This window comes from Procambarus clarkii, chromosome 19 (genome assembly GCF_040958095.1).
Source record: "Procambarus clarkii isolate CNS0578487 chromosome 19, FALCON_Pclarkii_2.0, whole genome shotgun sequence".
NCBI classification, from domain to species: Eukaryota; Metazoa; Arthropoda; class Malacostraca; order Decapoda; family Cambaridae; genus Procambarus; species Procambarus clarkii.
In genome coordinates this window covers 32,472,313-32,490,002 of record NC_091168.1, presented here as the reverse complement: position 1 = coordinate 32,490,002, position 17,690 = coordinate 32,472,313, and the positions used below count along the sequence as shown (strand labels likewise).

General features: G+C 35.3%; 1 protein-coding gene across 5 annotated transcripts in view; it reads right to left on the bottom strand.

Annotated features, from left to right (window-relative positions):
* Positions 1-17,690, bottom strand: part of LOC123757446 (something that sticks like glue) — a 65,595-nt gene that overhangs the window by 3,740 nt on the left and 44,165 nt on the right. For 2 of the 5 annotated variants that reach the window (XM_045741056.2, XM_045741057.2), the window contains exons 11-18: positions 16,068-16,921; positions 15,698-15,761; positions 12,063-12,191; positions 9,164-9,229; positions 8,657-8,755; positions 5,066-5,311; positions 2,654-2,734; positions 354-470 (exon numbers count right to left, since the gene is read on the bottom strand). In XM_045741056.2, coding sequence (XP_045597012.2) covers positions 354-470; positions 2,654-2,734; positions 5,066-5,311; positions 8,657-8,755; positions 9,164-9,229; positions 12,063-12,191; positions 15,698-15,761; positions 16,068-16,921 — 1,656 coding nt within the window. The remainder of the gene's footprint in view (positions 1-353; positions 471-2,653; positions 2,735-5,065; positions 5,312-8,656; positions 8,756-9,163; positions 9,230-12,062; positions 12,192-15,697; positions 15,762-16,067; positions 16,922-17,690) is intronic. The other 3 variants (XM_045741060.2, XM_045741061.2, XM_069327243.1) reach the window with 3 other exon arrangements.

The following is a 17,690-nucleotide window of genomic DNA, read 5'->3' as shown; positions in this document are numbered from 1 at the left end:
AACCAGGAATGTGAAAACCTAAGCAACCCACCCAACCAATTAGAACCAATGCATTGAAAATGTAAAAATTTATGTGCTTTAATTTTGACAAATAGGTTACATTTATAATGAATTGGTGGATTCCATTAAAAATGAGGTCTATTAGGTAAGAGGGCATTTTCTCAATTTGCCACTCCATTATAGATCCTGCACAACTGTTGTTTTGCCTAACTAGAAACATGGAGCCCAAGCAACCCACCCAACATATCAAGGCTGATGCATAGAAAATGTCAATATTACGACGCTTTTATTAGTACTAACATTTTTAATAGGTTGATTCTGTTAAAAATGCAACATATTAGGTGGTGACTTACCTTGCAGGTGGATCCCAATGAGTAGCACCCATAATAAACGGCTGATATTCTTCAGGGTTCATATGGTTAACTCCATATCTCTCATACTCTCTTGGTGCTCCAAAATCTACTGTTGTCCTGGAATGAACAAAACCAATCAGAAAATGTCAAGGCGATGAGTCACAATAACGTGGCTGAAGTATGTTGACCAATCCACACAATCAACTTGAGAATGGTCCAGGACGGATTGAAACGTCGTCGTCCCTTCATTTTCTAGTGTGTGGATTGGTCAACAGAAAATGTCAACTTGTATTTTATATTTATATACAGTACTGTATTGTATTTTGTGAAATATAATTAGGCTTTTTATTGTTATTTCTATTATTATTATTGCATTATTAATATTATAATTAGAATAAAGTAATTTACAGAATGCCTACTGGACCATGTGAAGCAGTGTTTATCCTACTCTCGTACTCAAACATGTCTTAACCTATATGCTTGAAACTTTACAGTTTCATTCTTCTGTGTTACAAGTTACCTTGCAGGTACATGCATGCATGTATATTCTGGCACTGTTCTGTTTTAAAAATTAGCTTAATGCTATATTGTAAATGCTTTTAATTCATTTATTTTACTTTCATTGCTCCTACATTTGTATAATACAGAGGGAGTCCAGTGAAGCAGACTGATTTTTACGGATCTCTGGATGATATGCTACAAATCAGATCCATGTAAGTCATTCATTAGTCCAGAATGAAAACAGAGAAGTAGATGAAGGACAGCTTGGGGACTGGCTAGAAGGAATGTGTTAACATACTCGGACGAAAAACTTATTATTCTAGAAAATAATAAAAACGATACACTGTTATTAAGTTAACTTCTGTACTGTATAGTGTTAATGTGATATTTTGTGCAGTTGAGTTCAATAGCACTTTTGTCCAGTGGGCATGACCCCTTCCTATGCATCAGGCCGTGTTATTTTATTGCATTATACTGCAAGGTGATTGGTACTGTATAAGCTTCAATGAGAGGAGACTGTAGAGATAACTTCAATGAGTTATTTCAATCCACCACCAGAGCAACTGAGAGTTGCTGTTCTCTCAATTGTGAGTAACACTCACTGGAAGGCACATGTGGATGTGATCCATCCATCCCACTGTGAGTAGCACTCAGTGGGGTGCACAACCATCCTTATCAATTAATGCACTGTGTATTCTTAAGGTACTAGGGTTTACTTCTGAAACTTCAAGTAGTGTAACAATCATGATTCATTAAGTAGTGATATTTTTGGAAACCCTTCAGCTGAAAATATTGAGGCCATACAATAGGATTGAACCCACATCCCTAGACTCCCCAGGAAAATTCACTACCATCTTTGATTCCTTTTTTTACCATGTTTTGTTAACGACACTAGCATAACGACACAAGATTTTTTTTTATTAAATCCAAAGATATGCTGAGACTAGTACCAAAGATATATGGTGATGAGCTATAACAACAGGCCAAGAACACTCACTCTATCAATGCTAGAAGAATGACTAGATGCAATATATGTACCGTATCTTCCAAATATAAAATGCACTCTGAATACAAAGATATTTTGTGGACTTTTTTAGTATGTTTCATCATATATCTATTGAAAGTAATTTTAAAACACAGCTTCCTTATTACCATTACATTACATATTATTGTATAAACCATGACATTAAGCTTAAACCTAATGTTATAATAATACATCTATCCAATGGGAAAACAAAATTATCACTATGTGCAAGATTCAGAGCGGAGAGCAACAGTCTCAATGAGTGACAGTAAAATGTGATATGTATCAAATTGAACCATAGTTAGATGTTTGAAACATAAATTAGCTGGAGTAATTGAAGAAAATACATGCACTGATGGTAAAAAAATATAGCCTAAGACACTTAAGGCAGAAATAGTAAAAGCATTATCAATTGACAGCCTCAATAGCAAGTACGATCAGGTATTAGAATGTTTGGGACGTATAAAAATATCCATGGTACAACAGCTATTAGGGTGGGCTTTAGAGCTAGAACTCTCCCCATACATACAAAATATGAGGTAAGCGAAACAACTAATAATTGCAGCATTTACCAAAAGAATGTTAATCAAGCAATCTTACATGAACCAAAGACTAAACTCATGTTATAAGTGCAGCCCTTTCAGAACTATGAGCACACATAATACTAAACAAAGATGAAAAAATACATGAAAGCTCTCTTTTGTAGACAAAGTAGCATGGATGTAGCTCTCGTCCTCTTAACTACACTTAGGTAATTATACAAAGCACAACTAACCTTAATGGTGACCGGGTATCTGAAAGAGGCGGTCGCACTTGAAGGGGAGACGACTTGATCCGTCGACTCGGGCTGGGGGTTCTGAAAAGGTTCATTCATAATATGGTGTACCATAATAATGACTAAAGTCTTGTTTAAATGAATGGAAATGTTTTAGTGTTGAATACAACTATGAATAATAGTTGTGTATATAAAATAAAAGAGGGATCAGCTTACTGAATATATGGACAGCATATGACTGGAGTGCAATTGAAAGAAAACACAAAATGAAAAGGAAACTGGTCCATCATGAAAAATGTGGATTTTATGGATGAATAGTTTCTATGAATCCAATCTGGCAACCTGTCATTTGAAAATAGTACTTATTGCAGCTGTTAATCAAATGTACAAAAATGGACTTTTGTTCCTCTCCCCCCCCCCACCACCCTCCCTTTCCGCAAAAAGGTCATACTTTGTACTGTTAATTTTGTAAAGAACACACGATAGAAGGCAACATCCACACCTAAACTTTCCTAGGCCTTGTATAGCACAGATATGTATTAAGGCCTGAGATGCCATATATTAGGCCTACGATTGCTTATTTAAGCCTAGGACAGGTTAGGCTAAGTTCTATAGTTACATTTAGAATGTAACCACATTTAAATCCACATTTAGAATGTCATTTAGAGTATTCTGATAATACAAAAAGTGAAAAGTTTTGGGTAAAACAGTCCATTTCATGTGTTCAACCCAACCGTTGTTACAAGTACATGTATTAAGATTTTTGGATGATGGGCTGCGTATTGAAGAAGCTAGTGGAAAAGGCATCAAAGGAAGACTACGGTGTATATATGGCCTTAATCAATCTTCAGAAAGTGTATCAAAATTAAGAGAGAACTGTGGAGAGAACTGAGCATGCATACAAGTAGTGAACTATTGTAAGTTGAACGTGTTTCATGTGGGAAGAGGAGCACATAATAGTATTCAAGTACAGTATATTGTTAGTCAGTATATTTCATTTATTATTCATTTATTTTAATTTAGTAGTGGAAAGTGAGAGGCACATAGTGGGCTCAGGGACTGAACCCCACAATTCATTCAGGTAAGCAAGTTACAGTCTTGAACTAGTTACAAAGTCAGTATAATGTGTTACTGATTTTTACATAAATAACTCAGAATTCCCATTATAGAGGAAGAGGAAGGGTGTACTTAGACTTGCTGAGACATCTCTCCTGACCAACTACTAACCTTCCCCAGGATACAACCCATAACAGCTACTCAACTCACAGTTACCTCTTTACACCTACCACAATGCCAAGGCTCTATAATGTTCCCATGCACGTTCAATGTCAATATGGATGGCATTATGAGGGAAGAGATAAGAGAACTTAAAAAACGTGTGAACTTGCTACATATATGACAGGAACGCATGAAGCATAATATATTCAACAATATTCCCATTTCATATAACTAAATGTAAAGTGCTTATTATGAGCAGACATTTAAAATGTGTAAATAATTTGCTTTACCAAATTTGATTCCCAACAATTTCTTGTTCACTGTTCATGCTAAAGACTCGCTTTCTCCCGGACTTCCTCTAGTGTCTCAACTTTACTCGAATATGCTCTTTTAACCACTCTTATCATCATCCATTTATTCAAATGTGATCAAAACATCTCAAAACACTTTCTTCAACCTTACAACTCACAACTTTTTACACAACACATCTTTCCATCACATTCCATGTTTCTAAAATTGAAAAAATCTCCTGAAGCAACAAAGTTATTAGGAGCACCATTTTAACCCATCCTCCAAAAATGGTTGAACGTATAGCAACAATAACTGTATAACCTAGCCTATCCTACACTAGACTTAAGTACATATATATATATATATAAATATATATATGGTATATTAGGCTGAGGAAAGTTTACTTTTGGTTTGATACCATGGTTGCTACCTCTTTTTTTTTTGTGCCATCTACAAAATGAATACTACAATTTTTGGGGGGAGTATTACTTTCCCATTTTGTATGTTTGACCAATAGTTGCTATAAGTACTATGTATCTTTTTGGATAACAGAGTGCCCTAGTTAGCAAACTTCCAGGTTACTAATGAAAAAAAATTATTTGAAACAGAACAGCTAATTTGCTATTAAGATAGTGTAGGAAAACATGTAATGCTGGACAAAATTAGTTCCCAAAGCAGTTACTAGGATGGCCACTAAAGGGAGCACTATTTCATGCCAACATACATATGTTTTCAACCTAAAGCAACTCCACCCACGTGTTCTCAACTCATCATCAAAAAATAAATTGCAGAAAAAGAAAAGAAAAATTTCTAAGAGATACTTATTTTCTATAAAGACAATTCAAAACTTCATACATATTATCTGTAGTCATGTAAATAATTTTTTTATTATGCTCAACATACCTGCTTAGAGATAATGAATGGTTCGACACGGAACGTTCTCTAGTATATGAAGGCGATCGTTGTGACCGATAAGACCCCATTGCTCTGGGTGGCGTACGACTCCAACGATGTCTTGCTGGTGAGCGAGGTGACCTAGGCCCAGAGCCAATTACCCTACTTCTGGATCGAGAGCGGGAACGGGAACGAGACCAAGATCGACGAGGCGACCGTGACCTTAATCTAGAATGGTAACGATGTGGAGGAGACCTGAACAAATAAAAAGCAATCATAGCAATCTAATTCCTTTTCATTAAGTGCAATGTAAAATTAGAAAAAACATCTGAAACATTACATTTCCAAAATCCTTAACATGTTATTTACATCACGAAGAAGAAACAATAATCTAGCATATCTTTTATACTGTGGTACCATAATCCTTCACTAGGGAATAACAAAATATAACATAATTATACCTCTAATATCAATACAATACAAGTATACTGCATTTGGCAAGTGCACCGAGTTAAGAAGTTACGGAGTTCAGTGAGCCTAATAAGTTCTGAACATATAGTGAATTCTAAGAGCACAATGAATTTAGAGGTATAATGAGTATAGAACATGAGTAAACAGGTGAACAATGAGTATATTGAGTACTCTGCATCTCCTAATTCTATTCTCATGCTGCCAAAATAAGATGTTGACCACTTCTCTGTTATTCCCTCATTCCAACACTGTCTCTGACGATGGGTACATAACCTGTGCTTGAAAGTGCTCAGACCTTAGACCTTGCCATTCACAAATGATTGACTAGCATTTTTAAAATCAGTATGTTTATCTTTCTTTGTCAATATATTAATTCACTAAGATCGTCGGAGCCTCAAACTGGGGGCCACAAAAGCACGAGCCCATAGCTCTACTGACTACACTATGGACGACTCAATAAGGAAAGATCCCAGTGAAACCTAGTTGGTATCCAAGTGAATGAAATTTTATTACCCACATTGTTGTACACTGACTAATAATGACAGGAGTCTTAGTTTATTACCCACATTGTTGTACACTGACTAATAATGACAAGAGTCTTAGTTTATTACCCACATTGTTGTACACTGACTAATAATGACAGGAGTCTTAGTTTATTACCCACATTGTTGTACACTGACTAATAATGACAGGAGTCTTAGTTTATTACCCACATTGTTGTACACTGACTAATAATGACAGGAGTCTTAGTTTATTACCCTCATTACTCATTATTATACACTGACTAATAATGAAAGGAGTAAAAGTTTAATCATTACGAATGTGTTGTCAATTTCAACTTAATATAAGGAAGCTTTCTCATGATATCACATAAATGATTTTAGTATGTTTATAATATTAGCCAGGTGCTTGCACCCATCACACTGGCTTTCATCCGAACACATTAACCCTTGTGTTGCTCAGGGCTAATTAGCATTTGTCACCCGCAGGCACATACCAAAAATTCTTCTAAACCTGTTAATTTGTGTTCTCTGATCATGGGAAAAATAAAAAAAAAATCATAAGTGGCATATATTGCCTGCTATAGGGCGGGGAAGTCTGGCAAAAAACAGGCGCTGACTCAGAGTGCGTCCCAGGCAGTCTGCTGCTCGCCAGCTGTCAGGCAGGAGTGGCCACAAAGATATAATTATCCAATTATTTCAATGTCTCTGATTGTTTTTTCATAGTTTTTTTGCTGTAATATTATTCAATAATGTGTAGTGTGATATATTTATATAATAAAATGAGTGAATCATCGCTGTACTCAAAAATATGGTGTGCATATTGTTGATTCAATTATTATGTTCATCCAACAGTGAACAAATACTTTGTCGCTTATTACACTATATACATAGGTTATATGTAAGTATCTGCATGTTTTGTTCACTATAACGAACCACTAAGTTGGTATTATGAGTCAAAAAGCAACGAGGAGTGACCGCCACACACCAGCCAGCCACTCGCTGCCACTCACTCCCTCAACACCTCACTCGCCCACATTCTCCTCCCACCATACTGTTTTTGCTTTTATTCACTATATGCAGACGTTATATATAAGTATCTACATTCGTGTTCACCATAACGAACCACTGAGTTGGTATGCTGAGTGGCAGTGGCAGCTAGTGGCAGCCCGCCATTTACCTGCTTGATGGGGTTCTGGAAGTTCTTCTACTCCCCAAGCCCAGCCAGAGGCCAGGCTCGACGTGTGAGAGTTTGGTCTACCAGGCTGTTGCTTGGAGCGGCCCGCAGGCCCACATACCCACCACAGCCCAGTTGGTCCGGCACTCCTTGAAGGAAACAATCTAGTTTCCTCTTGAAGATGTCCACGGTTGTTCCTGTAATATTTCTGATGCTCGCTGGGAGGACGTTGAACAACCGTGGACCTCTGATGTTTATACAGCGTTCTTTGATTGTGCCTATGGCACCTCTGCTCTTCACTGGTTCAATCCTGCATTTTCTTCCATATCATTCACTCCAGTACATTGTTATTTTACTGTGTAGATTTGGTACATGGCCCTCCAATATTTTCCACGTGTATATTATTTGGTATCTCTCTCGTCTCCTTTCTAGAGTACATTTGGAGAGCTTTGAGACGATCCCAATAATTTAGGTGTTTTATCGCGTCTATGCGTGCCGTATATGTTCTCTGTATTCCCTCTATTTCAGCAATCTCTCCTGCTCTGAAGGGGGAAGTGAGTACTGAGCAGTACTCAAGACGGGACAACACAAGTAACTTGAAGAGTACAACCATTGTGACGGGAACCCTGGATTTGGAAGTTCTCGTAATCCATCCTATCATTTTTCTGGCTGACCCAATATTTGCTTGGTTATGCTCCCTAAACGTTAGATCGTCACTGGCTGCCACTCCCTCCCTCACCTCACCTGAATCGCCACCATTCTCCTCCCACCATACTGTTTTTGCTTTTATATACAGACATTATATATAAGTATCTGCATGTTTTGTTCACCATAGCGAACAACTAAGCTGGTATAGTGAGTCCAGACAGTAAAAGGTGGTCACACAGAGTCAGCAGACAATGCTACCTCCCTCTCCACCAAGATTACTCCTCCTACTACAGTGCTAATTATCACAACAATCCTGCTATTATCAGAATCCTGGTCATTTTTATCAGTCAGGGGTCTTCTGTAATAATATCATTGCTAAATAATAGCATGAACATGTATATTATGGGATTTTTAGGTGATGCTGTGGTCACAAGCCGAACAGCAGTGCTGTGAGCTCATGCTGCATGCATCAGGCTTGGTGGCTCACTCAATACTGAGGCCCTCACACCTGAGAATTTGGCCCACGATTTTTTTTTTAAATGGCTTCTGTTTACAAGAGCCCTGATGAAAGTGAGGTGAACCCCATGTATCTACGAGCCGTTTAAATCTTGCGTAGTACTCCAATACATCATATGATGTGATGCACAATTTATAGCAAGTCACTTAACCCATCATATGATGTGTTGCGCAACTTAAGGGTTAAATGCACTGCAATATTTTGTATAAATTTTCTTGAAAAAAAAAAATCCATTTCATACAATGGAAAATATGCTAATTGTAATAACAAAACACCTCCTTATTTACCTGGACCGTGATCTGGACCTGCTCATGCGGAACCTACGAGCTCGCTCATCTTTTTCTCGCAAATGTTTGTTGAAGAGTGTCAGTGGATCATCTATAGCCCTGCAGCAGAATTACAAGTTCTTTTATAATCAAATACATAAAACACAAACAATGATGATATATTTAACATACTATGTATTGCATATAAATGTTTTTATTGACAGAGTGAGGGAGGACGTGACTGAGGCTCTCATAATAAGGACATCAACTGGTGGTGATAGACTCTACTCTGTCTGAAATATGTGGAAAGGCAATCTGAAGTTTCTTTTCAATTCAATAGTGTCTCAAGGATATGGGAGGAACTGATATGCCAAGTCATTAACAAGTTTCATGAATTCTACATTCATTTTTTTATAATAGAAATAAGTCAAATCATAACAAATATTGTAACCTCAAAACTAAATGTTTACAACTAGAATTATCAATGTGGTTCTTGTCTGTGTAATAATTATTGGGCTCTGGACTTACTCTGTGTAAGGTAGAACATGACCTGGATATCCAACACCAGGGTTTCCAAAGTTTGGTGGCGGTATCCTGTAAAAGTATTAAATCATTTTTAATAACATAATTTTTGTACACATGTATGCATAATATCCTCGATGAGAAAGAAAATGATATATGGTGACAAAAATGTGGAAAATTCATTTATTGATACTGTAATTATAAGTTTTATTAATTATAAGTTTAAATTAAAAAATAATAACATAGCTGCAAGGAGTCACTACAAAAACGAATAATATTAGTTTAATTATTTTTTAGGATACAATTAAGAAAAAGCTAATACTGTTTAGGCTCGCTTATCTGAATTATATGGGAAAGACCCCTCACCAGATACACCAGACATTCGGATAATCAAAATTCTTACAGGGGGAAGTCCAAATACTGTATGACCATATTCAAAATTTTTTGTACAACCACCATAATTCTTATTTCCACACACACACACACACACTATAAATAACTAATATTTATATTGTTTCTTATTTCTTATATTGAAACAAAACATATTGTTTCCTGTGATTGTGGCTCAGTAGGAAGGAAAGGAGCTGATTCCACACCGACACAAAAAGGCCCACATCAGGAAACCCGTAAGTCTCACAAAGCCAAAGGAGGAAAGAAGGCGGCATCGGCGGTCCATTCTGTAGAAACAGGACAGAACCAAGATAGACCATCTTTGAGAACATTGGACACTCCCTGGATGTGAACAGTGCAGAACCCAGCAGTCGAGCTACTTGAAATGTCCAGCTCCCACAAGTCAGGAACAGAGGAGAACCCCACCCAGTTGAGACAATAAACAATGGGGGAACAGTTCGAAAGGAGCTGAAGCACGGAGCCAAGGGAAATCTGCATCCTCCGCAGCACATGCCACACAGTCACAAACTCCTGAACCATACTAAATGCCTAATGAAGTGGAGAAGACCAACAACCCTGGCTGGCTTGGTGAGTGCTGGTCACAGATGCCTTTACCCAGAGTTGAGGCATCTGTGAAGCTGTGAAGATGTAGAGTGAGGGCGGGGGAAGACACCTGAACCTCGAAAAGCCCAAAAAGGAAGCCAGCGATGTAGTAGCCAGCAAAGGGTCAACAGGGACTGCATCTTACAGGTGCAGAGGCAGTGAAAGTGGCTGGTCCAGAGATACCAGAACAATCACTAAAGCCAAACTTTGCCCAGAGGATAAACTGTACAAACAATGTTTAGGCTTCCACACAACTTCTCAAGAAACCATCAAGTCACTAGGAGCTCACTTAACGCCAACAGATGGAGGTGTTGTAACCAGGTCAGACTACAGCACCACCACTTATACTAACTCCTCAAATTACAACCATAGATTTCAAATTTGATATAACACAGGTTACACAAAGGCAGAAAGTTATATATTATGTGCATAAATTGTACAGTACTCTTTCAGATAAATGTATTTGACACCAGTAAAGCAACAGCTAATTAAAAGTTATTAAAGTAGGTAGGTAAATGTTTATTTAAATAAGGAATAATGATGTTTTGAAAAAATGAAAGTTTATACATACAGTATTATAAAGCTATTGTTTCCTTCTCAAATTTTAAGCTAAAAATTACCACTAAAATACATTATAATTTGATTAAATTACTGGTTATAAGATATTTTCTGTTTCTTTTCAAAGGCTCATACGTACAGTACTTCCAAAAATGAAAAACAGCATTGAAACATAAATTTTACAGATAATACGGCACAATAACACGGTCGACATAAATAACTCAACCTACACCCACACACGAAATAAAATGAAAGTGATGAATGTTTTGGTCTGTCCCGGCTTGATAGGAGTCCACATGGATCAAGCCATCGTTACTTTCATTTAATTTTGTTTGTGTGGGGTTGGGTTATTAGCATATGGAATGTTCACTGCTGATATAATACTGACCAAAAATATACACCCCAATATGTGCAACAATTACTTTCAAGATTGTAAGAAGGTTGGGGGATGGGGAAGGAGGGGAGGATCAATATCTGAACAGTAAATAAACAGATACTTAAATAAAGCTGTGTGATCATTTCATACTTGCTTTCATACCAAATATGAAATGATTATCCAATCTTGAGATATCCAAAATGCAAACAAAAACAAAAATTACTAACAATTAAGAGTATGTCCATGAAATGCCATTAGGTCCTCCAATTTAGATGGGAATATCTAGCACACTGATATTAAGAAATATGTGAAGCAAATTTGATACATCTCAACCTATTAATAGCAGCTGTTTCATATGGAGACAAAGACCGCTCAGGTCGGAAATAAATCATCAAATCAGGAAACAAAAGGTCTATCCAAGCGGGCAAAACATGCTCACATAATGTTTAATTAACATTTTCAATGTTGATTCAATGTTACATCAACATCATTTGCCCAGGGAAAATATTGCCCTATATCAATAAGAAACTCTGCGTTATAATCATACTTAATTAAATGTTCCAAAATTTGAAGATACTATATCTCTCAAGATATATTCCACAGATACAGCATCGCCAAATATTTAAAGGTGTAAAATTATAAGTAATGTCCTTTGCGGGGATAGTAAGCAAGAAGAGTCCAGATTAACATTTAGAATATTTATGGAACCAAACAAAACCTGAGACAAACTTCCATAGCAAAAAATTATACACAAGAATTATTGTAATTCCTAATTTTCCAACAAAATTACATAAAAACTAAAAGATGTCCAAAGTACAGAGACATTGGATTACCAATATTGATAGAACAAATTTTTGCAGAGCTAAATTTCACCAGACTATTTATTTAGCATGCTGGAAGGATAAAGAACATCCAAAGTAAAAAGCAAACACAGGAACATTCAAAGGTTACACTTTTGCAGAGTTTTGCACAACTCACGAGAGGTCAGTTGAGCGTGTATGAAGAGGCCCTGCAGGTGCGTGCTGCTCCTGTACAACACCAGCGTGACTTGATACTGCCACATTGGTACCCGGAACTGATGGTCCCATACTTGTTGGGTATGGCCCACTACCCAAGAAATCAAAGAGTCAATGCCCCTTGTTCTAATTACAGTATTTGATTTTCTTTAATAATTGTAGATAACATTACCATAATCACTTGAGAATGTTTATAACAAGATTAATGTTAAATTAAAAAGCAGCATTACTCAACTGGGGTTATCCGGAACCCTAGGATTCTGCGAAAGATAACTAGGGATTCCGCAAGAGATAACAATGTGATTTTGCGAACTGCTTTAAAGATGAAGAATGGTTGCAGAAGCTAGCCTACTTAGCAGACAATTTTAATCATGTAAATCAGTTAAACTAGTCATTGCAAGAACCTGCCAAAATGTATCAAGTTCAAGTGACAAGATTCTTGGATTTAAGAAGACTGAATCATTGGAAAAATCATGATGCCAAAGGAAATCTTGAAATGTTTCAACTACTGCTGGGATATATTGGATATTAAGGATATACGTAAATTTCAAGTCTTGTTGAAACCCTCTAGAAGAACTGTTGATCAAACTTGAACAATATTTTCCCCTCTCTTTCAATACAAGTGTATGACTGGATGAGGGATTCATACTCTATACAGTATCTTCTGCTCATCCTTTGAACTTGCGTTTTAAGAAAAGAGGAAGAAACTTTGTAAGCTACATTCTGATTGTACAAGATGAGGTTCACTGAACTATCCCTGGATAAGTTCTGGATTTCTGTGAAAGATAATTATTCTGCCATTCATAGAAGAAAGTAATAAATATATTGCTACAGTTTTCAACTTGAAACATGTGTGAGGAAGCTTTCCCTCATTTAACCAGTATCAAGAGCAAAGACAAAATCTTCTTCTTTCAGCTGAAAATGAAATCCGTGTGTATGTTTATCTAAATTTTGAACCAGAATTAAATATTTGTGAACAAAACGACAAGCACAAATTTCACATTTGACAAACAAATTTCATTATCAAAATTGGTTTAAAAAATAACATTGTCTTGACCAACATATTCGTTCATATTGCCTTGATTTATCTTATGCTTTCTCAACCTCGTCAACGCATATTTTTTGTGTTTGCAGACATGGTTGATTTTTTGTGATTAATAAATATGTATTTTTTAGATTAATAAATATATATATATATATATATATATATATATATATATATATATATATATATATATATATATATATATATATATATATATATATATATATATATATATATATATATATATATATATATATATATATATATATATATATATATATATATATATATATATATATATATATATATATATATATATATATATATATATATATATATATATATATATATATATATATATATATATATATATATATATATATATATATATATATATATATATATATATATATATATATATATATATATATATATATATATATATATATATATATATATATATATATATATATATATATATATATATATATATATATATATATATATATATATATATATATATATATATATATATATATATATATATATATATATATATATATATATATATATATATATATATATATATATATATATATATATATATATATATATATATATATATATATATGTCGTACCTAGTAGCCAGAACTCACTTCTCAGCCAACTTTTCAAGGCCCGATTTGCCTAATAAGCCAAGTTTTCCTGAATTAATATATTTACTACAATTTTTTTCTTATGAAATGATAAAGCAACCCTTTTCACTATGTATGAGGTCAATTTTTTTTATTGGAGTTAAAATTAACGTAGATATATGACCGAACCTAACCAACCCTACCTAACCTAACCTAACCTATATATATAGGTAAGGTTAGGTTAGGTAGCCAAAAAAAGCTAGGTTAGGTTAGGTTAGGTAGGTTAGGTAGACGAAAAAACATTAATTCATGAAAACTTGGCTTATTAGGCAAATCGGGCCTTGAATAGTAGGCTGAGAAGTGCGTTCTGGCTATTAGGTACGACATATATATATATATATATATATATATATATATATATATATATATATATATATATATATATATATATATATATATATATATATATATATATATATATATATATATATATATATATATATATGTCGTACCTAGTAGCCAGAACTCACTTCTCAGCCTACTATGCAAGGCCCGATTTGCCTAATAAGCCAAGTTTTACTGAATTAATATATTTTCTCTAATTTTTTTCTTATGAAATGATAAAGCTACCCATTTCATTATGAATGAGGTCAATTTTTTTTATTGGAGTTAAAGTTAATGTTGATATATGACCGAACCTAACCAACCCTACCTAACCTAACCTAACCTATCTTTATAGGTTAGGTTAGGTTAGGTAGCCAAAAACGTTAGGTTAGGTTAGGTTAGGTAGGTTAGGTTGTCGAAAAAACATTAATTCATGAAAACTAGGCTTATTAGGCAAATCGGGCCTTGCATAGTAGGCTGAGAAGTGAGTTCTGGCTACTAGGTACGACATATATATATATATATATATATATATATATATATATATATATATATATATATATATATATATATATATATATATATATATATATATATATATATATATATATATATATATATATATATATATATATATATATATATATATATATATATATATATATATATATATATATATATATATATATAATGTAATAATTTTAATGCAGGAATTCCTGGAAACATGAAAATTATTTCAAGGGTTCTGCAAGGTTAAAAGGTTGAGAAAAGTTGCTCTAAAGGCTACTCTTTATGATGTTTCTCTACGACATCGTCAGCACGTTGTGGTGCTCCTCGCCAACACGTCGCAAACACTTTATACCTCCATTACAATTAAAACAAATAGTTATAAAACAATATCCTTTTCCACGTGGTGTAAATCAAGCTTTACTTGACCACAGGTGAGCATTGGTGGTATCTCAGCATGTCTGCCGCCCATGTACCTCTTTCGTTGCAAATTTTAGCAACAACAACAAAACCAAACAACTTGCAAGGCTCTTTTGCATGAGTACCCAAACAAAACATAATTACCACAAAGTCAATGAAAAGAAAGTTATTCAACATAACTTGAATCATCTTGCAAGTAGGAGAAAAACTACTTCAAAACATCATTTACAAGCCATTGGGAGCAAGTGCAGTTCTATAGTGACATTTGATACATGCATTTCAAAATCTCTCTAATACCATTCCCACATGAGAGATATACTCTATAAGAAATTGTGCAACACCCTCTACATTTTTTATAATATGCATTATGAAATCACTAGAAATCATGACGAATCTGTAAGAAAATAATGAAGCTGTACAATGGGATCGACTTGTATCCCCAAACTTCTCAGACATGCACTCTGATTGGACCAAGCCCATCATGGTCCAGTCAATAGTGCATGTGCCTGAGGAGTTCAGGGATGCAAATTCGATCCCATCATACGGCTTCAATATTTTCTTATAATATCTATGTCTAACAACTATTTAACAAAACATAAAACTTACCCTGGTTGAAATGGATGATATTGGTTTGTAGTAACTACCACACCAGGTACGTGGGTTGGTGGAGCTGAAAAATATTATAAATGAATAATGAAATCACAAGAAAATGATGTATCTATGGGAAAATATTTAAGTCATATGACAGGATCGGACTCGCATCCCTGAATTATTCAGGGATACACACTAGCGACAGGAACATTATGGGTTAAACGTATCTTCAATATTTTCCCATTTTAAGTGAATTAACATATCATTCAAATTTTAAAATAATGACTAGATTATGTTTCATGTTAAAATAACAATACTGCAATGGTGTCTATCAAATCACTGATGAAAATACAAATATTACATAAACTAGTATTTAGGTACATACCAGTAGTTGCAAATGTTGATGGAACAGGATAAAAGGGTTCCTTGGGTGGAGACTGGACGAAGGTACCAGGTGGAGGTACGCGTGGATCAAATGGCACAATATTATCAAAGTGACTTGCACTTATGTCTGTATCTCCTTTCTCAACACTTTTGCTTCTGCTTCTACTTCTACTTTTACTTCTACTCTTCACACTTTCTTCGTTCAGCCTATTACTACTCCATGTGTCATCGACAGCATCTATTACAACCTTGTCATTAATCTCGGACTCAGCGAGTGCCTCGTGAATCAATTCTTTTTCCGTGTCAGTTGATTTACCATCTTGACTTCTATGAGAATGTCTTCTGTCCTTTTTCTTCCTCCCTTCTTTACCTTCCCTCTCTTCCTCAGATTCATGCTTACTAGCCTTGCGTTTGTTTTTCTTCTTTTTGCTCTTTTTATGCTTGCCTTCTACCTCGGTGACAGCTTCTGACACAGCTTGCAAGTGATCTTGCTCTTCGCCAACTTGATGATGGTCAGCCTCCTGAAGCTCCTTTATGTGAATGTTACTCTCTTCTATGGCTTCACTAATAACGTCTGAAGGAGTCAGATGTTCTGCCGTTTCCACCATATTTTCTTTATCGGAATCTCCTCCTCCATTCTCCGTAGGCTCTTCAGCACTGTTGGGTCTGGACGGGCTTGATGGGTAAATAGATCCTAGGGAGATAATTGGCTCAGCCATTTTAGCGCTAGCTGGGCTAGAGGATCTAGCAGGGCTCCGGGGTGGTGTTGGAGTGTTACTCGAGTGCACGATGTGTGTTGGAATGGATGACAAAGGCTCGGATGTAACTCTGTCAAGCTTTCTAGCGAATATATGCCTGGAAAAATGTAAGATTTATTGTATAATATCGACATTGTTATACTTCATATAGATATAAGAACATCCTAAGCAAATTCATATTATTAAATTAAATAATTTACTGTTCCAAAGCATTAGTTTTTTGGATAGTTAATTGCAAATACTGTACAGTAAAAGCATTTTCTTAAATTCACCATTACTGTAATTACAACTTTATTCAACTTGACTATGATCTGCCCAGTATTGAAAAACATAAATGCTCCATATAGCTCAAAGCACCATTACTCTACATTATCAGCTTTAATTATCCCACGGGGAAAATCACCAGCTCTATAAATTCCCATATTCGGTTTCAGTTATAAATCAAACTTGCTAATATATATAGTAGTCACCCATATACAGTACTACATATAGTTACAGTAGTCACAATTGTTCACTCTTATACTAACATTTAATCCTAAGAAAAAAAGGGGGAGCATTAAAAAAGGAGGCTATGAGGATGTTGTTAGGAATCAGGACAGGAAAGGCTGTGCACGATGCTGTTTCTTGTGACCAGGCTGGAGAAGGCTAAGCAGGATGTCACTAACAGAAACCAGGTTCGGGGAGAGAAAAGTGAGAGAGGAAAGGAGGAGGAAGGGGGGATGGGAAAGAAACAGACTGTCCCAGACACTGCCAGGTATCCTTTCCAGTTTAGTTCAGAGAATGACTGTCTGCTCATCTGCCAAGGTGCCAGACCAACCAGGCTGTGGTGGGTATGTGGGTCTGTGGGCCGCTCCAAGCAACAGCCT